The sequence below is a fragment of the Epinephelus lanceolatus genome, chromosome 1 (assembly GCF_041903045.1).
Source record: "Epinephelus lanceolatus isolate andai-2023 chromosome 1, ASM4190304v1, whole genome shotgun sequence".
Taxonomy (NCBI): domain Eukaryota; kingdom Metazoa; phylum Chordata; class Actinopteri; order Perciformes; family Serranidae; genus Epinephelus; species Epinephelus lanceolatus.
In genome coordinates, this window is record NC_135734.1 from 50710656 (window position 1) to 50733799 (window position 23144).

General features: G+C 42.3%; 2 protein-coding genes across 2 annotated transcripts; one reads left to right on the top strand and one right to left on the bottom strand.

Annotated features, from left to right (window-relative positions):
• Positions 1–849: 849 nt before the first annotated feature.
• On the bottom strand, positions 850–7006 carry oser1 (oxidative stress responsive serine-rich 1). The gene is made up of 4 exons (XM_033627712.2): positions 6632–7006; positions 5528–5637; positions 3640–3756; positions 850–2224 (listed from the first exon to the last, which is right to left on the bottom strand). Exons 2-4 carry the CDS (start codon positions 5602–5604, stop codon positions 1285–1287), a joined length of 1134 nt encoding a protein of 377 aa, XP_033483603.2. The 5' UTR covers positions 5605–5637; positions 6632–7006; the 3' UTR covers positions 850–1284.
• Positions 7007–10503: 3497 nt separating this feature from the next.
• Positions 10504–23047, top strand: manf (mesencephalic astrocyte-derived neurotrophic factor). Its single transcript, XM_033627408.2, has 4 exons — positions 10504–10716; positions 15536–15663; positions 16291–16432; positions 19513–23047. Exons 1-4 carry the CDS (start codon positions 10629–10631, stop codon positions 19695–19697), a joined length of 543 nt encoding a protein of 180 aa, XP_033483299.1. The 5' UTR covers positions 10504–10628; the 3' UTR covers positions 19698–23047.
• The last annotated feature ends 97 nt before the right edge of the window (positions 23048–23144 follow it).

Here is a 23144-nt window from a genome sequence, read left to right on the forward strand (position 1 = left end):
TTATAAAAAAAATACAAGAATATATAAATAAATAAATATATAAGTAGGAATAAACAGTAATAATTTTTTAAGATAATTAAGTAAATGAATGTATAAACAAATTAAGAAATAAAAATATTAAATAAATAAATACCTAAAAAATTACAAATAAATAACGGAATAAAAATAATATAATAATAGATCAGAAAAAATAAATTAATTTATGAATAAATAGAATGGAATTGATCTTATTGTCATTGTACAGGGTACAACGACATTATGGGTGCTCAGCCCACACAGTGCAAAAGAAGACAATAAAAACATACATGGCATAAAACACCTACTGTATAAAAAACAATAAATAAAAATACAGAATAAGTAAATACAATAATAAATAAATATACAAATAAATACAGGAATTAATATTTAAATAAATAAATATTCAAAAAACAAAATTAATAAATACAGAATAAACACATGCTGAAATCCAGATGATGATGATGAGTAAATATATAAATGCAGAAATAAATAAGTTGTTAAACATACACATATTTGTTTAATGTATTTCTTCATTTTTGTACTATATTTATTTTTTCCTGTATTTGTTTGTGTGTGGTAATTAGAGGTCCTAACCTCTGCATTTTTTTTTTTATTAAAGTATTTATTTCAGCTTGTATTTATTCTTTTATTCATTTATTCCTGTTTACTTATACATTTATATATCTATCTGTTGTTACTTAATGAATTTTTCTATAGTTTTAATGACCAGTGTGTATCCCAGGAAGTAAAGCTCTAAGACACACACCAGCATAAACACTGTTGTTTCATTATTGGTGCATTAACTTGGACTGAAGAGACAACGACGACACATTTTCAGACAAAAACTGTTTGTTTCTTTATTGAGTGAAATGAAATCCAGACATGTCACAACACCACAAACACTTGGCATCACAAGTCTGCAAGACCCTGCACCAAGAGCTTTGGCAACTTCATCTGTAAACTCAAATTAGAATCAAATGTAGCACAAACAGAACTAATGAGAAACAGGTGTTTGTTTGTTTCCGTCAGTTTTAATAAAAAGAGGCGGGGCTCAAACGGAGGGCAGGGGACAATGGAGACATTTCAACCTGGGTTAAAATCAATTAACGTTGTTTATTTAAATTACAACTGTCATGCCTGATCCATTCTTCTACCCACTACTGACATTCCTTCGAGGCCACCTTTTCCCTCAACAACAGAAAAAACCTCTTTACTTTATGATTTCCTTATGATATAATAATAATAATAGCTTCTTTTTTAATCATTTTAAGTGTACATCATCTCAGCCATGTGTGACATCTTCTTGGGGATGTAGAGATAATACTCCATGTAGCCAGAAAGGTCCTCTATTGTGATGTCGTCGACGTAGGCCCGCGCCTGCTCCGAACAAGAGCGAGGGGAGCCCGACGACAACGCTGGCGACGATGATGAAGGTGACGAAGCTGTGGCAGCATTGCTGTTGGTGCTGAGAGTTCTGGGGGCGTCCCCGCGGCTCGGCAGGCTCCTCTCGCACTCTGACATGACGTTGCGGAGCCCTGTGAAGGAGTACACCTCCACGCCCTGCCAGCCCTGACACTGGCACTCAGAATCAGCCCCCTGCCTGCTCTCCTCCTGGGAATCCGAACTACTCTTCCAGGCACAGGAGCAGGGAACGTGGGGGCCTTCTGCGGAGGCACTGCCGTGGAGCTCTGATAACGCTCTGAAGTCAGCAGCTTCTGCAGGTACGGATACCCGAGCTGCTCCTGCTCCAGACTCTGCTCCCTCACAGGCACTTTTCTCTGGGTCACTCTCCTTGCATGACTCTGCAGAGCTTCCTCCGTCCTGCCCGGATGATGTCACAACAGTAGTAACAACGGAGGGGATCTCCTGTAAGGATGGCGGGGAAACCACAGCTCCAACGTGCGTCTCATACCCAGCACAAGATCCAAACACCAGAGGGGAGTTGTGGCTGGGAGCGGCTGAGGAAGAGAGCTCTTTCTGGGCCGGGACAACGACAGAGGAGGTTGTTCTCCCGTCAACTGCGGGACGAGGCTCCACAGGCTCAGGCACGGCCAGGCGCTGGTGCTTCAGGCAGCCACTAGAGGTCGACAGTGCTGACGCTGCAGTGGTGCTGCAGTAGGTGAACTTCGGAGGGTGGAGGATGGGGGACTTGGACCTCCGACGCCGCTGGGTTCTGGATGCTCCTCTAGAAGTTTTCCTCATGCAGCTAAAGATGGAGGGAAGGAAGAAAGAAAGAGGAAGGCCAGAGGAGAAGGAGACATCACTATTAGTCACAACAACAACAACAACAACAACAAAAACAGTTCTGACTCTTTGCACGTCCATTTATTTATTAATTTATGTGAGGTACTTCAAAAAACTTCACAAACACACTTTGGCTTTTATAGTGTTTTGCCAAAGATTTCAGATTAATTTCTTGGACATAATCTGTCACATCAGACATGTTAACCTATGTTCAAATCTTGAAATAATACTCATTACATTTACACGCACAGTTATGTCGAGTTACAGTCACAGCTGGACGAGGACATTTAACTGGCCTACTGTTCTTGTCCCAGGATACAAGCATGGGAGGGGAATCCATTTATTGAGCCAAGTATGTGCGACTCCTCTACGATAGGTGGAGATATGCCCCCTTTCAGCTTGTTAGTATTGGACCTTTTTCCTGTTGACCTATTACGTCACAGACCAAACAATGGACAAACAAGTTAGCTACGGTTAGCTAGCAGCTAACTGGTACCATGGTGGACAACTTTACAGCTCTGTACATTTGGTCCGTCCAAAAAGTCACGGCTCTGGATGTAGATTTCTCCATGTTGTTACCGGCTTCTTCTTCTCTTACACATTTAATGCTATTGGACTTCCGGGTCAAAGCCCGGGGCGAAAACTGTGGAGCATGCTCAGAGCGCCTCGGCCAGTTTGGGTCCAGTAGTATTCACTCCCCATCACATTATCTGGGTGTGTTAGTCCGACTTTAAGCAATTTGATTTAGTAAGATTTCAGCCAGACTAACACAACACATCAAGTTTCTTTAGTGTCATGTAAACGCTCTGATTCAGTCCACAACTTCACTGTGTTCCCCTCCAAGCTTGAGCTATTTCAACTGGCAAAATACAAACTGTAAATGGGTGACACAATGGTGAAGTGATTAGCACTGCTGCCCCACAGCAAGATGATTCTGGGTTTAAACCGACTGGGTCCCGCTGCATAGAGTTTACATGTTCTCAGCATGGGCTTTCTATGGGTTCTCCAACTTCCTCCCACAGTCCAAAGACATGCCGATTGGGTTAACTGGTGATTATTAATTGCCAGTATGTGTGAATGTGTCAGCCCTGTGATAGTCTGGTGACCTGTCCAGGGTGTGCATTGGCCTCTCGCCCTGTGTCAGCTGGGATAGGCTCCACCCCCCTCATGACCATGCTCCAGGATATGCAGTTACTGACAATGAATGAAAAAAACTGAATGCCAGTGACATAACAAAAGCTACCTCCCTTCCACAATTAATTTTATTATAACGAAGCAGACTTGCAGTTTTGAAACACTTCTTCACAGCCCAAAAATTAAACCTTCTGTTCAAAGGACCGCACATCAACCGTCTGAGCAGTGACCGCCTCCACCTACCCATGCCAGTTGTCCTTCGGGCAGCCGAGTTTGGGCTTCACTCCGCTGGTGTCAAGACAAGCACGGGATGGCACTCTGGGAGCCAACGCCTCTGAGACACTCACAGCTCCGGGTAAACTGGAGAGAAGAGAGAAACATGTAAACTTACAGGAACTTCATCACAGCATCTCAAAGCACTGCTGCCATTACTGATGAGGCAGAGAAGTCTGGGATGTTAAACATCGTCAGTTGCCTGTCAACTAGTTTGAAGTTGATTATCACACATGCTTTTGAATTAAAGGTTGTAAAAAGTCAGATTTCCAGGTCTTTCCTAAAAATGAAGCAGGTATAGGTGCCGTATCAATACTGTGCAAGTATCAAAACTCTGAGTCCACAGAAGTGCTTACAGTTTGTATTCAGAAACTGTACCTTTAAACAAGTCACTAGGAGTTCTTGAATTTGTGTTGTCACAACTCTACTTGTTGCTTTTCTATCATGTCTGATAAACCAAATCTACCAGCACAGAAGCTGAGCAATGTCCTGCTGTGGACGGGGCCGCGGTAAAACGCATTTTAGCCACATAAAAAAAAAATCTATATGAGTGTAAGTGTACACAATATTTGAATATTTCCTTCGCTTTACCTTCCACATTAACCAGTCAGGGCCACGTTAGACCACCAACTCAGTGTTCTGCTAAGTTACATGACTGTTTTTGTCAGTGCAGTTTGGTGGCTTCGATATGATTGAGTTTTTGGTGGGCCTTTTTTTGGGTGGCTATAAACTAACTCAGGCCCTGATCACACGGAAAGTGTCTAAGCAGCTGGAGGCAGCTATTTGTAATTGTTTTTAATAAGAATTAAGCTTTGCACTCGCTGATTGTGGCGTTGCTACACGCCTCGCATTTCTGCAATCTAGGCGCCAGGTGTTTTTGCCGGAGCGCTCTGAACTCCTGGAGTTGAAAAAACTTCAGCTCAGAGCAGAAAAGTGCCCCATGTCATCTCTGCTTTTTTTCCCCATTGTCCAATGGGATGATTTGAGAGGCGGGCCTTCTGTGGTGGTCCCGACAACAAGTTTACAGTTAGTAAACAATGGAGGAGAAACTGGTGGTGCTCAGTCGCTCGGCAGGACCAATGACCTCACAGTAGTTCGGATCCATTTTCGTTATGCTAGGGCTGAGAACAGACAGCAGGTTGTCAAACTGCCCCTGAGTCGTCCTAAAATATGCCTGTAAACATCCATGATGGAGGAGAAGCTCCTGGACCAACTGGTGGTACTCCCCATGATCCAGCCTCTTTTTTAGGGTCTCATGTACCCACACAGATCTCTGTTTATCTGCTGACAGCCTCTCACCCTCAACCAGAGCTACAGACAGTACCCTCTGCCTCAACATGGCAGGAAATGCATGATTACTGGGATATAAATAAAGTAAAATAAACAGGTGACTGATTACACCGGAAGGTTAGGGTAAGTACATGATGTGGTGGTTGCTTGGCAACCATAAAAAGGCACAGCAAGTGTGTTTTTTTACTAGTGCACTGCGCCTCGCGTTTTGCAACCTGCAAAACCCTTTCTGTGTGATCGGGACCTAACGCAGCATTTGCTCAGCGCTGTTAGATTTTATGTACGTGACCTAAGTATTTTCTATGTGGAGGTTATTGCAAATAAACAATGTGATGCGGTCAATAAAGACAAAAGGTGCCTTTACACTGTAGTGACAGTGTAGAGATGCCAAGAGTGTCACTGTGGAAGACCCAGAAATCCTCACGGGGTAATGTTATTAGAGTGAGTTACATCTGCCATGATAGCAGTAGCCAGTATGTGATAAGAACAAACCAGCATTTCACCACAGCAGCAAAAAACAGGAGTCAAGAAACCAGAGATTTGATCCGTGCAGGTTGCTGTTATTTACCTCTCAGCATCAACCCTCAGCTTCTTAAATGCCGTCTGCAGTGTTTCCTCCTCACAGTCCTTCCCTCCTGCCTCCATGGTGGGAGGAGGCTGCTCTGACCAGCCACCCAGCTACAACACAAACACACAACAGTGATTCATCACTGAAACATGGATTATTATCGTGGGTTTTACATGAGCCTAAAACAACAGCTAGGGTTCTCTTACATTAGCATTTAACAGGATTCAGACAGAGCCTTTATTGGCAAAGGTTAATCTTCACCTGAGTCAGTGGTACCATTCATTTCTTACTAACAGAGTCCAGATAGTTAGCCATATTCAAGTCCCACTGTTAGTGACTCATGCGCACCCCAGTGTGAGCTCTCCTCTATTCGGCACACTTTATATTGATGACTGTAAAACTGATATTCCAGATACATTTTTATTGGAGTTTTCAGTTGATACGACACTGTTGTCTTTGTTGTTTGGTTAAATGTTGGTCTGTATTTATGTACTTATGAGTATTCAGTTCGAACTGAAGGAGCCTCTTCGATGACCTAGATGACTGAGAATCTTCACCAACATCAAATCGAGTAGTCTGCTTAAATTCTTTGCTCAACAGTTATATGTCAGGCACCTGATGTGAAACCCAAACTGACAGGTTTCCACAACACATGGCCAAAGTATAGCAGCAGCAGTAACTGATATTAAAGCCCTGGATCCTGACAATAAGTATTAATATCTGCAGTAAAAAGAACATTAAATCAGAGGTGCTGTTGGGATACTCATCCGCAGTTTGTTCACGTATCACTGATCCTGTTTACCACACATCATGTGACTGACAAGCTGACAGTGCCACAAACATAAAGACACAAGGTGTGGTGTGAGTTATACCTACATTATTGTGATGTTAAGAGTGTGTCACACGTGTCTGCATGGACCTCGACAAAACCAAATCAACAACATTGGCAGCCACTGCTTGTAAACAGTGGATTTCATATGCACTCCCACCCTACTGGCTAATGCTAGCAAGCTACTTTGGCTGCTAAGCTAACTGGCTAGCTGGTCATAGTGCGTCATTTTTAACAGTTTAGAAACCTTTTAAATCACGAGAGGTGATACTCACGGTTCAGGATATCCTGGTCACAGTAAAGAGAGAGATATACCCAGGGCATATAAGGTGTTTCCCTCGCAACAGGCCCTCGGACGTTGATTAGCCAGCGAGGCTAGCTACGGCTAACACAAGCTAACGTACTGACTGTCGCTAGCTTGAAGAGCTAGCTCTGTGCGACTTGTCTCCGCGAAAACACAACAACCTGCGTGTTTATTTAAAACACTTCGCATGTATGTTTAGACTCTTATCACGAAATCACTCACGAAAGACTGAGAGTTATTAAAAACGACAGAGATCAGAGCCGCTGAAGGCCTAGCTTAAATGGCGACTCTTCTTTCTCCTCACCCTTGTTTACAGTCGAACCAGTCGCAGTGACTCTGCAACAACGCGCAGCGCTGCTGACGTAACCAGCCAAAAAAAACCTCACCCTGACGTCACTCTCTGCCCTTTGTAGGCCGGTAAGAAAATATCAAACTTTATGTTTCACACAACAGCTGAGCTCAGGATATGATAACATAATGAGCCTTTCACATTGATGGTTAATAGTTAAAGAGCCACTGACTGAACGGGAGCAGTTTATTACGTCACAGTTATATAAGAGACACCCAGGCAGCCTTGTGCTGCTGCTGCTGCTGCTGCTGGAGGAGAGAACAAAGCTTGGCACAGTTAATTAGATCCATGTGAGAACTCCTCTCCTCTCTGAGTCTCCTTCCTGCCAACAGATCAAAGCATAAACTCATCAGAGCTGTAAACACAGCCTCACTAGCTGAGTGAGGTAGCCCACCAGCCACCGTAAGATATTGATTATCTGCTATTGATGATCAGAATCAGGGTTACTACAGGTTCACTTAGAGGGAATTTGCCTGGTGTTTGATGCATACAATAAAAATATTAAGATAAAGCTGAAAAAAAGGAAAAGAAGCCCACTGCAAAATAAAAATATGAAAAGATGCTTTAACAAATATGTACAAATATTAACTGTTTTTAGAATAAGAGAGCTGTAGGCTACAGGTGTGTGCAGGATATGCAGGAGACAGGCTTATTTAGGTCACTAAGTACATTGCTAAGTACAGGTACTGCTGGCCGACTTAAATCTTAAAGGCACTTAAGTATTTCTGTGTTATTGTATTTTATACTTCTACTTCACTTCAGAGGAAAATATTGTATTTTTTACTGCACTATATTTGTTTGTTGCACCTACTTTACAAATTAAAGGGATAGTGCACCCAAAAATGAAAATTCAGCCATTATCTACTCACCCATATGCCGAGGGAGGCTCAGGTGAAGTTTTAGAGTCCTCACATCACTTGCAGAGATCCAAGGGGAGAGGAGGTAGCAACACAACTCCACCTAATGGAGGCTGACGGCGCCCCAGATTCAAACGTCCAAAAACACATAATTGAAACCACAAAATATCTATATCTATATCTATAGTGATCCAAGTGCACCTCTGTGCACCGCGTTCAGGTGTGCGTGTGCGAGACCAGCAAAACCACGTGAACACACATGAACGCGCCACCCATGTCTCACGGTCTGTGCACACATGAGCACGGTGTACACAGAGAGGCAGTCAGAGCTACAGGCTACAATGAGGCTAAAAACAGAGTTCAAATGACGTTTTTCCAAACAACTCTTTATGTCGGGGCTTCAGGACACTTGTTAAACTGTAATTCAGAGGATACATAACAATCTGAAATGGCTTATTCTGCACCATGAGTACTTTAACATTACTAAAGTAAAAATTTGAGTGTCTGCACCCTGTGGTATATTGTTACTTTCACTTAAGTGAAAAGTCTACTGATAGATATAACTAACTAAATGTATTCACCCAAGTACTGTACCTAAGAACAGTTTTGGTATGTTGTAAAATCAAGAGCAAAACAAAAAAAGGGCAACAGCACCATCAAGTGATATGACCGGAAAAGAGTAATTCATACGTAACTCAGATTCAAAACAAGGAGGAATAAATAAATAAATAAATAATGGAGAAAATAGAAAGAAAACAGAAAATGGGAAGAGTGTGTGTGGCATTTATGTATGCTATGCTTATATAAATAAACATTAAATAATAAACATAAATATTTTCTTCTACTTCATACTTTATACTTCTTATTTCTACCTCCTATAATTCTCCACTCTATCACATCAGAGCAACTATAACGTTTTACATTTATCCCTCTGGAGAACAATAAAGTATTTATGACTGATTATTTTTTTCTGAATTATTAGTTTTATTGTGTCCTCTGTCTCTGTCTCTGATATATGATACAAGCAGCACCGTTATGAACTGTAGGCTTTTGTTTCCTACAGTTAAAAAGAAGGAAATATAACACTTAATTTAAGATAAGATAAAACTTTACTGATCCCACACCAGGGATATTAACATGTTGCAGCAGCTCAAATAGCACAGATAGAAAAGCAAGTTGAATGGCAATGAAATACTCATCGAATAAAGATAAAATACAAAAAGACATATATCAGAATTAGAAAAATATAAAATACTAGTCCATAGCCATTGGTAGCTTTGTCACCTTCTACCTATGCCAGTCCTCAATGCCTATGTGCAGTTTCACATAGATTGACCACGTCAGTGAGTAGAAAAACGTGGGACAGACAGAATGACTGACTGACAGAATGACACACTGACAGTTTCCCTGATTATGTACAGCATACCATACCATGACTTAGTCATACCAAACATTAGAAACAACACCAACATTGGTCCACAGGGGGAGCCACAGCGATCGGTCGCATTTTAGCCATTTTGAAGCATTTTTCTGTTGTTATAGCGCCACCCAGTTGCCAATTAGAGTTAAATTTCTCCAGTCACCTTGAGGCGTCCTGTTCTACATATCTACCAAGTTTAGTAAAAATCCATATGGCAGTTAGGCCTAGATAAGAAATGAGCTCTCTAGCGCCCCCATTTTGTTTGATGGGGTCAATAATGGAGGGGTCCCCTCAGATTATGTGTTGCCTACAAAGTTGCGTGGTGATGGGTGAAACCCTTGAGATGTTATACACCTTTATGTGATGAGCCACGCCCTCCGCAATATTCATTGCCTTATAGAAGCTCAGTTTTAGTAAGTTTTCCAACTTTTGCCAAGAGGGAACTTTAGATATTGGTCCCTAGATTATGTTCACCCAGTTTCATGCAGATCGCTCAAACTTCCTAGGAAGAGATCCATTTGAAGTGTTTTTCAAAACATTCAAAATAGCGGAAAATCTATATAAGCGGAAGTTATGGGTTCTTGAGGCAAATGTGTTCCTCATGAGGAGAGGCATCTCTGTGCAAAGTTTCATGTCTCTACCACATACGGGGCATGAGATATGGCCATTCAAAGTTTGACATTTCAATGGGTTGCTATAGCGCCCCCCTTTGGCCAATTGATGTAATATTGCTTCATTGGCATCCTCCCATGACCCTCTACCACTGTGCCAAATTTCACATGGATTGACCAAGTCAGTGAGGAGAAAAACCTGGAACACACACACACACACACACACACACACACACACACACACACAAAGAGTTTTCCTCATTATATAGTAAGATAAAGTGCTAAACAACGTTACACTCAACACGATCTACACTATATTCACCTGCATTAATGCACATATGGAAAAAAGAATATATATTTATGAACATATGTGTGTGTGTTTATATAAGTTTTGATTTTCTAGTTTTCCTAGAATGTGAAATGACTTTATGAGAGCACGGGGCGGCCGTGGTCCAATCAGACGGCGCCAACTGGACGTTGTTCCCGGAATGTTCTGCCTTCGTCCAATCAGAACAAATTGCGTGGAAGAGCACAGGAAGAGTCGGACCTCTCGGCCAATAAGGTGGCCGCATAGTGTGACGTAGCACGGAAAGCCCGTACAATCAGGAACGCTTGCGTGCTCACTTTACCGGCGTCTGTAGCGACTCATGAGAGTGAACCTCACACACAGCTGAACGTTTTTGCTCCAGCAGCGGTTAAAGGCGACAAACGTGTCGGTCAATCGGGTCGAAATGTTGACTTTAGGCGGGTTGTCGGTGGCTCTCGCGCTCGCTCTGGTTCCCGGTTCCTCTGAAGCCCTGAAGGAAGGAGAGTGTGAAGGTAAGGTCTGTGTGCTAGCTGCTGTTAGCTGCAGCATCAGCTCAATGGCAACTTTAAAATGAAATAAAAGAGGAAGCACAAATCTCCTTTAACTGGAGTCCCGAGCTCTCTGTGGAGTGTAGAGAGATGAGGTGATGATGGGGGAGAGTTTGAAACGGTGGTGTAACATCTGTTAGTGATGCTGTCACATTTACCTGCAGTAGTCTCAAAAGGTAAAATAATTTTCTACCTGTTTGTTGCTCACAAAGCGAGTTTTGATATAAAAAACCTGGTAAAATGAGCCTCAGATAAGTCCACCACCAACAAAACTGCCACAGTCACACCTGAATCAATCAGTAAACACAGACTGAATTTTTATTTATTTATTTATTACATTAACCATGAACGTAAGATAAACCTTTTTAATGAATACAAATAACAACATAAAATAACAGAAATAAAAGTGGGTTCATAAACTAAAATAGGAGTCGATTTTTTTTCATTTATGAGGATTATTTAACACATGCAGAGACCAAAAAATAACTTTATTTATACAGCACCTTTCATACATACATGCAGCCCAAAGTGCTCCACATGGCAAAACTGGGATGACACACAAAACAATAAAATATTAAAAAAGCAAACCAGCCAAAAAAAAAAGATTGAAACTCAATAGAATTAAAAACACAGCACATAAATAAATAAATAAATAAAATAAAAATGAACAGGAGAGATAAAGGAAGGTAAAAACCAGTGGTTAAAACTTAAAAGTCAAGACAGTGATTAAAAGCCAGATTAAAAAGGCAGGTCTTTAATTTACGTTTAAAAATACAGAGAAACTTTACTGTTCTAATATTCAGTGGTATTGAATATCACAATCTGGGGGCGTAAAAACTGAAAGCGCTCTCACCAGGTCTTCTATGGGACACATGAGGACATTTAGGAGTAAAGCAGTGGACCCTAGAGATAAACATTTTAAACATTAAATGTGGTAAATAAGGTAAAAGGGGGAAACTACACATATATACAGTACAGGCCAAAAGTTTGGACACACCTTCTCATTCAATGCGTTTTCTTTATTTTCATGACTATTTACATTGTAGATTCTCACTGAAGGCATCAAAACTATGAATGAACACATGTGGAGTTATGTACTTAACAAAAAAAGGTGAAATAACTGAAAACATGTTTTATATTCTAGTTTCTTCAAAATAGCCACCCTTTGCTCTGATTACTGCTTTGCACACTCTTGGCATTCTCTCCATGAGCTTCAAGAGGTAGTCACCTGAAATGGTTTCCACTTCACAGGTGTGCCTTATCAGGGTTAATTAGTGGAATTTCTTGCTTTATCAATGGGGTTGGGACCATCAGTTGTGTTGTGCAGAAGTCAGGTTAATACACAGCCGACAGCCCTATTGGACAACTGTTAAAATTCATATTATGGCAAGAACCAATCAGCTAACTAAAGAAAAATGAGTGGCCATCATTACTTTAAGAAATGAAGGTCAGTCAGTCCGGAAAATTGCAAAAACTTTAAATGTGTCCCCAAGTGGAGTCGCAAAAACCATCAAGCGCTACAACGAAACTGGCACACATGAGGACCGACCCAGGAAAGGAAGACCAAGAGTCACCTCTGCTTCTGAGGATAAGTTCATCCGAGTCACCAGCCTCAGAAATGGCAAGTTAACAGCAGCTCAGATCAGAGACCAGATGAATGCCACACAGAGTTCTAGCAGCAGACCCATCTCTAGAACAACTGTTAAGAGGAGACTGCGCCAATCAGGCCTTCATGGTCAAATAGCTGCTAGGAAACCACTGCTAAGGAGAGGCAACAAGCAGAAGAGATTTGTTTGGGCCAAGAAACACAAGGAATGGATATTAGACCAGTGGAAATCTGTGCTTTGGTCTGAAGAGTCCAAATTTGAGATCTTTGGTTCCAACCGCCGTGTCTTTGTGAGACGCAGAAAAGGTGAACGGATGGATTCCACATGCCTGGTTCCCACTGTGAAGCATGGAGGAGGAGGTGTGATGGTGTGGGGGTGTTTTGCTGGTGACACTGTTGGGGATTTATTCAAAATTGAAGGCACACTGAACCAGCATGGCTACCACAGCATCCTGCAGCGACATGCCATCCCATCCGGTTTGCGTTTAGTTGGACCATCATTTATTGTTCAACAGGACAATGACCCCAAACACACCTCCAGGCTGTGTAAGGGCTATTTGACCAAGAAGGAGAGTGATGGAGTGCTGCGGCAGATGACCTGGCCTCCACAGTCACCGGACCTGAACCCAATCGAGATGGTTTGGGGTGAGCTGGACCGCAGAGTGAAGGCAAAGGGGCCAACAAGTGCTAAACACCTCTGGGAACTCCTTCAAGACTGTTGGAAAACCATTTCAGGTGACTACCTCTTGAAGCTCATGGAGAGAATGCCAAGAGTGTGCAAAGCAGTAATCAGAGCAAAGGGTGGCTATTTTGAAGAAACTAGAATATAAAACATGTTTTCAGTTATTTCACCTTTTTTTGTTAAGTACATAACTCCACATGTGTTCATTCATAGTTTTGATGCCTTCAGTGAGAATCTACAATGTAAATAGTCATGAAAATAAAGAAAACGCATTGAATGAGAAGGTGTGTCCAAACTTTTGGCCTGTACTGTACATAAAACAAACAAACAAAAGCATATACAATATCAGGAAATTAGCAGCAATAATATAATGATAACAAATTAAAAAAGAAAATGAGAATTACTTAGACATTATGTCATAGGACGTATTTAAAAAATAACCCATACATTTAAATTTAAGTTAGAGGATCCATTATATAACGTGTAGGTACACACGGTAAAGTGACAGTGCTGTGATGACAAGCAGTGAAGTCAACAGGTAGACTATGTAAACAGGGCACACCAGTATTAATATAATAAAAGTGCAAGACTCAGTGTAACATACCAACATAATAAAATATATTATGGTTGTTAGGGAGTTTAGTGGCGTCTGAGGACTGCAGGTTGTTCAGTGTTCATTGTTCAGGAGGTTTTTACCAGGAGCTGAATAATGGCAGAGGTCTCTTCCTCTCCAAAACAAACGCCCCACCTGATTAAAACTGATTAAAAATACTGATTCAGGATATTATTATCATATTAAAAATACTGAATAAAATAGTTTAATGTTACAAATCAGTGTTTCTATGATGCTGTTTGTAGGGATGTCCCGATCACATTTTTTTTGCATCCAATCCGATACAATGCAAAGCATTAAGTAAGAAAAAAAAAAAAGAATGCATCCAAGGTGTCTCATAAGGTTTGTTTTTTATTTAAATAGTATCCAAAAAGCTTATCGGTGGTTCAGCAGCACAAAATGTTAACAAATTCAATATCTTCTTGTCTTCAACAAACAAAATAGGCCTATATCTTTATACGTTGGAAAACGGAGGCAACAATGAACAACATAGATGAAAAACCTGGCCATTTTTATTGTTTTGATTCCTCCGATCTTTTATTACCGATTCTGATTTTGTAAAGATAACGTGATCGGAGCCGATAGGATCGGGACATCCCTAGCTGTTTGGCATGTCAGATACAGGCCTCTATAGCCGATTAGTCCACTAATCGACTATTAAAATAATCTGTGACTATTTTAGTAGTCAACTAATCGGTTTGAGTCATTTTTCATATAAAAGTACCTTAGAATACTCTTATTGCAGCTTCTTATGTTCAAATATTGGCAGCTTTACACACTCTCCCATGATGGTGAACTAAAACCCTTTGGCGTGAGTACGAAACAAGACATTAGATGACGTAATTTTGGGGTTTGGGAGAGACAAACCAACATTTTTCAACATTTTAATACATTTTTCGATAAAACGATTAGTCGACTAATCGAAGAAATAATTGACAGATTAGTCAACAATGAAGCTGCAGCCTTAATGTGCTCACCTGTTCTCTCACATAACTTAACAGGTGCTCACCTTTTTCTGACATTCAGGTGGTTTTTAGCGAGAGCCGAACAATCAGCAGAGGTCTCTTCCTCTCTGAAACAAACAGATCGATATAAATCCGATAAAAACACTGACGCAGTTTCCTGTTTAAAAGGTCTGTTTATCTGATGCTGCTCGTAGCAGAGGGCCTGATAACTTCAGTGGCCAATGCAGAAATGTGAATGTCCCAATCTTGATCCAGTGTTAACGGTTTTGATTGTTATTCAATTCATTGTGCAGCTGTAACATTAGCTGATAGAGGCAGTGAATGTTTGGCATTTTTGCTGGATAACAGACTGAAATCATTTATCAACAATCAAAATGGGTGCAGATTAATTTCTGATTGCTTATTGTTTCAGTTCTCGATATTATATTGATCTATTTCCCAGTTTCAAACCCATTTTTTGACGTGTTAAAGTTTGTTAAACCACAGTTTGAAAACTAGATATTTTGTGGACTTTTGTTCTACAAGAGTAAAAAGAGGAGATGTTCCTTGTAGTAAACAAGAGAATATCTAACTGAGGGAAAAGAGTATCACGTGCTGATGTTGGCAGTTTGCATTTTTCTGTTAAGTACTCTTTTATCAAGCATCTGTCACTCTGCAGAAAAGCGTAATTGCTGCAACAAGTAGAGCCCGTTTGTCGGCATCAACATGTAAAGTATAAATCTGGTTATGTATTCATGTCCGGAAACAAACACCCTCGCCCATCCAAGTATTAGTCTGAAGTGGATATTTAACAAACCACCACTCAGCAGAAATCACACAGTGTTTGACTAATGGGTTGTTTATTTGTCACCATGTTAAATCCCTCTCCGTGGCTTCCTGTGAAAAGGTGTTTAATACGTGTGTCCTCTTTGTTTCAGTGTGTATGACCTTCCTCGGGAAGTTTTACCAGTCACTACAGGACAACAACGTAAACTTCAACAGCGGAGACATCGAGAAATTCCTCATAAAGAGCTGCAAAGATGCTAAAAGCAAAGAAAACCGCTTTGTAAGTAAATTACAGATTGAATTAGTCCTTTAGTGTGTGTGTGTGTGTGTGTGTGTGTGTGTGTGTTGGACGTAGATGTGTAGAGTGATAGAAGTAAACTGCATATTATTAGATTTTTGTTAACTGATGTATTTTTTTATTCATTTAAGGACAAAATTGCAAAGTGAAATGAAATGTTAAATGTTCGTATATGAAGTAAGATCAGTTTTAAGGTGGTGTCACACCGTGTTGAGCTTGTTTCCTGTTTTGTGTTCTTAAGCAATTCACCTCATAAAAAGTGAGTGAAAAGCAGCGACCACAGAGGAACTAAGATCAATACTGTGACCTGTAGTCAGTCTCCAGAATTAGATTTCCCACATGGGTCCATGTATTGATGAGGCAGGATGACATCACCAAACAGTCCAATCATTAGCTTTATTGTCATGTTTACTCTTCTTGGTTTGTTGGAAAAAAGTGTGAACGTGAAACAGGCCAGAATGTAAGGACCAAATGAACCGAGCTACAGGTGTGAAAGCCTCCGTACTGTTTGGTTATGAGACTGAGTGAAAACTCTGAGACCGTGTACACATTGTTAACCCTTTACAAACAGTCAAATGAGATTTCTTTGTCTCTGTTTCACGTGTCTAGTGTTACTACATCGGGGCAACAAGTGACGCAGCCACCAAGATGATCAACGAGGTGACCAAACCTCTCAGCTACCACGTCCCAGTGGAAAAGATCTGTGAGAAACTGAAGAAGAAGGACAGTCAGATCTGTGAACTGAAATACGGTAAGGAGAGCAGAGGAGGAAGAGTTGAGTTGCACATGTGTTATGTTGCTTTAGTTTGGCAGACACTTTTGTCCAAAGTGACTTACAGTAAGTGTAGTGGAACCGGGTGGTAGCAGAAGCTAGAGCTAACTGAAGTATCAGCCCTGAGAGATATTTGTAGTTTTTTGAAACAAGACATAAGTGAGTAAATCTCATTGAGACGCAGTCTGAAAAGGTGGTCTGTAGCCTGAGGGCGAAGATGGGCAGTGACTCTGATGTCCTGATTTCAGTGGGGAGTTCAGTCTTCCACTGTGGAGCCTGAACAGAGACAATCGTGTGACATCGGCAGTGTTGTCTAAACGATAAAAACAGCATAACATGTCACTTAGAACCATTTACTGTCCATGTTACATGGTGGCTGATCTCATCCTCTGCTTGGAGGGTAAAGGTGCGGACGCACCAAATCGACATCAAAGAACTAGTGACGTCGAAAGCCAACTGTTGTGTTGTCTACGCCTCACGTCGCTTCACGTCGCCCTGTGTCAGTTGCATTTGAACACACTACACGGACTACATCCGACGGCCAAGTAGCACGTATTTTCTGTGCCTGCGTGAGAGAGAGCGGAGTGAGAGAGTGGTACATCCTGTCAGCCGAGGGGTTTCCTATCTGTGCAGCCGAGCACCGCAGCACCTCCACGGACTATTACATCCAGACGGTCCCGGTGTTTCTTCTGCAGGCTCCACTTCACTCAGCTGCCCGATAAACCCGCTGCTTCTTCCCACTTTAACCTGAATAACAAACCAGGGCTCGGTGCTCCGGTTGGATCCAAACGGAGAGCCGGGGCTAGCTCAGAGACTAGCGGAGGCTAACTGGCTGTGCTTCCCTCCGGTCATGCTGCGGCTAACGCTCCGCTAGCCGCTCCCAGCTAGCTCCGGTTTGTTATTCAGGTTAAAGTGGGAAGAAGCAGCGGGTCTGTGGGGCAGCTGAGTGAAGTGGAGCCTGAGGAGGAAGCACCGGTTAGCCCCGGTTTCACTACAGGCAGATTCACTCGCTACAGGGGCGAGGAAATAAAACCTGAACAGCCAATCAGAGTGATCTCTCTCACCGACAAGCTCCGCCGCCAATTCAACATGCTCAATCGACCGAAAAGCCGCAGACGCCGAAGTGCCGACGGTGCGGGACACACCGCAAAAACTAGGGCGACAGACGCTCACTGACGGCCTGACTTTGGTCCCAGCCGTCCATCGGCTTGGTGTGTCAGGGCCTTAAGGAGCTCCCAGACCTCTTGTTTTCCCAATTTTTTGACATTTTGGGCTGCTGTTCTTTTTTAAGATAGCTGCTAACTGCTTCTAGCTGCTTCTTATATCTCCTGGCAGAGGGTCGCACACATAACACATTGTCAAAACATCACACCCATCCTGTCCATGGCCCCACCCTGCCGGTCGACCCTTTTACACAGACGTCAATTCAGCACTGGTAACACCTCCACCGCTGGCTTAAAGGCAAGACAACTCTGTCTCCCTGCTGCATTCTTAATTTTTATGCAGAACAGCAAGGCAGCATAAAGGCTCAGTATTCCCGCCATGAACAGGGGCTTCTGTCACATCCTCTGCGGCTGGCTTAATGTGAGAAAAGCAGAGAATGGTGAGGCAGAATGAAGTGCAACATTCCCGCCTTGAACAGGCTGTATGAAAGAGAGCGCTCTTATTGTCTCATCACCCCAAAAAAACGTGATTTTTCGAGTAAACTAACACAGCGTGCACCGTGTGCATCTTCCCAACTCTACTGAAATCTGATCTTCATGTTGTTTTTGGCTCTGCAGGAAATCATGCACAGCCTGTCAGACACGAGTTGCTCTGTAAGTTCGTTTATTAACAAACATAATGTTAGCTTTTTTGGGCTCCAGCTTCCCAACGGTGATCGCACAGGGGAGACGCTCTGTTTTTATCGGCAGAGTCCAGAGTAGATACTCATTCTGGAGCAAACCCCCGTCACTCCTCTCAGCTGTCGGGATATAAGACACAGGACTTCTGCTGGTCTCCAGGAGCTTCAGCATTTATTTCTGCACAGACTGCAAACTCCACTGTACCTTCACTGCTACGTGATCATTCTGTGCAGCTGGTCTCCAGATGACCTACACTGCTCTTATAACAATAATATTGGGTGAATCATTTTGTCGTGTTGCTCATAACTAATGTAGTACAAGGTGGATTTAGCTCCATGATGCTGTCAGCACAGGCTGCTGATCAAGGCTACTTTAACAGAACGTTTCATAATGACAAAAGTCAGTTCAGCAGGTTAAAATAAATAAAATCAACTGAGTTCAAGCTCGCAAGCACCTGGATAATCACCTGGGCTGCCTCCCTGGTGATTACAGGTTATAGGTAAATCCTGGTGATGTAGAGGCGACTGACAGGGGGCTGACAGTTCACCAACATCATGGTGTTGGGCAGGTCTAGTTTAGGGGACCTTTCCCCTTGGAGGAACACAGGGTCAGTCTTGAGCTTTAGGTGGTGCCTTAATATCCACTCTGAGATTTCAATCAGGAACGCACTGATGTGTGGGCAGCAGCAGCGTAGCAGTGGTAGAAGCCATGTGAGTGTATGACGGCAACAAGTGTCTCTGTGTAGGTGTTCTATGATAGATGAATAATGTATTAAACCCAGCAGTTGTATTTCTCCAAATGCATTTATGAATGCGGGGCAATAATAAAAAATTAATTTATACGAGCTGAGCTGGCAGTAAGAATATTAAATTTGGCTGCTAAAATTCATAAGCACCAAGCATGAATAATGAAGGCGATGAGAAACTGTGGAAAATATCACCTCGCTGTCTCTTCTTCATATCCTGGGACTTTCTTCTGCTTGTGCCATATCATTGATAGAAGACAGAGATGAGCGAATGCATTGAAAGCTACCCTCAGTAACATTTGGTGTCACTCACTAGAACACATCATGTGAATCTTGAGGTCTGACTGACATGTTGAATCCAACTTGCCGCACGAGACAAACAGCTAGAGGTTAAAAACTCTACCGGGGCATTTTAAAGATTACAGCTGCAAAGGCGTCATTTTGTGTCTTTTCCTGTGTTTCCCATGTAGACAAACAGCTGGACCTGACCACAGTCGACCTGAAAAAGCTTAAAGTAAAGGACCTGAAGAAGATTCTGGAGGAGTGGGGCGAGTCCTGCAAAGGCTGCGCCGAAAAGACCGACTTCATCCGCAAAATCACAGAGCTCATGCCCAAGTACGCTCCTGCGGCTGCCAAAGCACGGACAGAACTGTAATGAGGAACAAAAACACATTCACACAGCTTTGGACTTGACTTGGACCAGACTGCTATCCAGTGAGGAGGAGGAGGAGGAGGAGGAGGAGGAGGAGGAGGGGGGACCAGGAGAGGAGGAGGGGAGTTTTGTCTGACATGTTTGTCTCAGTCTTTTGGGTTTTGGGCGGTGTTCACTCATCTGGTAATGCTACACTGATTCAGAAGTATAGATATTGGTGTGTACATGTGAGGCCACAGCCTGTGCTATACTTTGAAATTAGGTGTAAGGAGACTGAACAGTGTTTGCAACAGTCGTCAGATTTAAGGTTGGGTAGGAATTCATACAACAGGAGCACTGATTAATGGGAACAGGTTTTCTGCTTACACAGTACGCTGGCTTAAAACGTGACTGATCCTCCAGCAGGGTCAGTACACACACACTGATAGTTGTTAGTGGAATCAAGTCATAGAGCAGTGAGCAGCTGTGCCGGAGCAGTTGGAGGTTAAGTGGCAGCTTGAGCATGTTTATTAGTCACTGTACAGTTTCCACCCCTTTTTCAGCCTCTGCCGACACCACCCGACAAGATCTTGATGCCGAGTTAAGACTGTGTAAAAGACGTTGACGTAGCCTCCGGGTCTGTAAAGTGAAGCAGAAGTGCCTTAAACCTGCAGACACTCTAATGGCCAGCAGGGGGCGACTCCAGTCCAATTGTATAGACGTCTATGAGAAAAGGCGCCTACGTCTCACCTGTTTGTTACCTCAGTAAACATTTTCCCAAAGAGTTTATGGTCTCAATTACTAGTTCCAAGCCTTCTTCAACACAGCTTAATGTTCGTTTTATAAATTATGGTCCCACATAGAGTCAAATGGACGATTACGCTGGGCTGTGCTTCAGGGCGTGGCTCATCTGTGATTGACAAGTGACTACCATGGTAAGTCAATCAGGATAGAGCTGTTACAATAATTGTCTTCCCCGGTTTCACCCTCTCGTCCAAGTAAGGCGCCCGGGAACGCTGCTCAGCCTTGCTTCTATTTTCCCCCAGTGGCCACTCGCGGTATTGCAGCGAGAAAATCCCCTGCAGCCTTTAGGCCACTATTGTGAAAGAGCCACCTGTAAAACCGTCGACAGGACACATTGAACTGCAAAATAGATCAATTATGACTCTTTTTATTATACATTTTTCATCCATGGAGGTTTTACATTTGTAAAACTTTCCTCCAGGCTAAAATTTATGATGTCATCACAGTGCAGTCTGTGGGCAGAGTGGGAACTCGTGGGCGGAGCAGGTGGGAGAAACACTACTGCGCATATTCAGTGGGCTGTAAAACGGGAAGCTAGAAACCTTTGGCATATACGCCGTGGATGTACCTGGATACAGCGTTGGCGGCAGGCCCTCGTTCATTCCTGTAAAAGTTGCTCAGTGGTGCATGAAACCAAAAATCTCTGAACCAGATGACCGGCGCTACTTCTGCATCACTGGGCATATACAGCTTGCGCACTAAAGACTTTCACAGCTACTTCTGGTTTAGTGCTACGCTAACTTGATTAATCTTGTGGCTCCCAAAATGGATCAAATGAAAGTGTAACAAGCCACTTCACAGGGGTTGTGAGGCTTTAAAAAAAAGGATCTATCAATTTACAGACGTCTCTTTTCCAATGTAGGGCTAAGAGGAAAAGTCGTTCAGGGACCAATGACATCACGTGACGAACTCAGGAGCACCGTTGCACTTCCTGGGGGCCTAATATACGTAAGCAATTCTCACTGGACTGAATAGGCTCCATCTTTAGGTCCAGCATCCACGTCTAGTAATACATCCATGGTCCAAATATGGTCACTTCTGGCCCAAAAAAGAAAAACAAAGATGGTGATGGCCAAAAGGCTTCAAAATGGTAGTCCACAAACCAACAGGTGACGTCACAGTGGCTACGTCCGCTTGTTTTATACAGTCTGAGATGCTTTTTGGAAAGTTGTCATGTTTTAAAGAATGTGTTTCATTTCCTCCGACTTTTCCCTGATTTCCATGCCATCCTGTCGAGGAGGATGAGGAACACTGATGTTGATGAACCCCATACTGATGCTTAAAGGGAAGCCTGTCTTAAAACAAACCGACACACTGTACTGTTAAAAGAATAATCTGTGGCTGTGATGACTCCTGTTGATTCGGCTCCTCGAGGAGTCTGATGTGATCAAAACCCACTGTCCTGCTCTGTGCAGAATCTAATTTGAAGTTTATCTGGGGTGAATTTGAAGCTTCAGCTAAACTTAAGAACACATTTTGACATAAAATGAGAGCTGTGTATTTTGTCCCCAGTGTGAACAGGAGGATTACAGCAACCAACAACAGTTGCGGTGTACTTACAGGCATGTGAGTGTTGTGCTAAGATAGACTTGGAAAGAAGAGTGAACCTGTCCTTTGAGGCCCATGACCACTCTACTGTAGAGACATCCAGACCTGCAGCACTCTCCCTTTTTAACCTCCAACTTAGTCTTTTTTTAATGTTCAGTTGATGTCACCTGTATTCCAACAAATTGTGCCATTGTTTTTTTTTTTTTTAAATAAACTTGTTTTCTGTGTTTCATTCATGACAGCAGCACCACGTGGCCTCGCCAGTAATCCACATTTTTATGGAAATGACTCAACCAATAACACGTGAGGCGCAACATAACAAGTGTTTGTGTCAGTGGTTTATTAGGAGGGACGGCACGGAGTATGGGTGACATATGTTAAAGTACATTTAGCTGGTCTTTGACACGTGAGGGTACACCAGCCCTTCTGGCAGCGAAGTAAGAAATATTTAGGTAAGATATTTATTGAGGATTTCTTTTTTTTTTTTTTTTAAGATTATCTTCTTTCATTTCTTGACTGTTTCCTGGCTTTCTTTAATTTGACTGATGCATCCCAGACGGTTTCTGTAGTGCTGATGTTAGTGTTGTGAACCTTGTAAATCATGAAATAACGCCTCCTGCTGTCCACCTTCCACTTCCAGGCAGCGCTGGGATCAGCTGCAGTACCATCTAATCAGGAATTGGATAGTAGGACATTTAAAATAATAATAAGAAAATTGTTTGGGGAGGTAACAAATGTTGAAAATGTCTGACCCCACTCACCCACCCCTCTCACAAATTCAGCTGTGTAAGAATATTGCAGACTCGTGTCTTTCCAAAGGGATAGATGTTTTATTGTTTGTTGTGAGCTAATGTGTACTTAAAAAAGAAACAGGACAAAGGTTTGTGAGGCTCGATGAGACTTGATATGGGAAATGAAAACTTAAAATATGCTGTTGTTTCACATTGACCTTTTCATTTAAGGCCCAGTCATTTGTTACAACTGTACTATTCTACTTTTTCATTAAAATATGAAAAAAGAAACCTGTTTAATGATTCCTTAAATATTTCAGTAGTGAGACGGGTTAGTTGTAATAAAATGTTTATACTTTGTACTAAGTGAATCAAATATTGTCTTAAA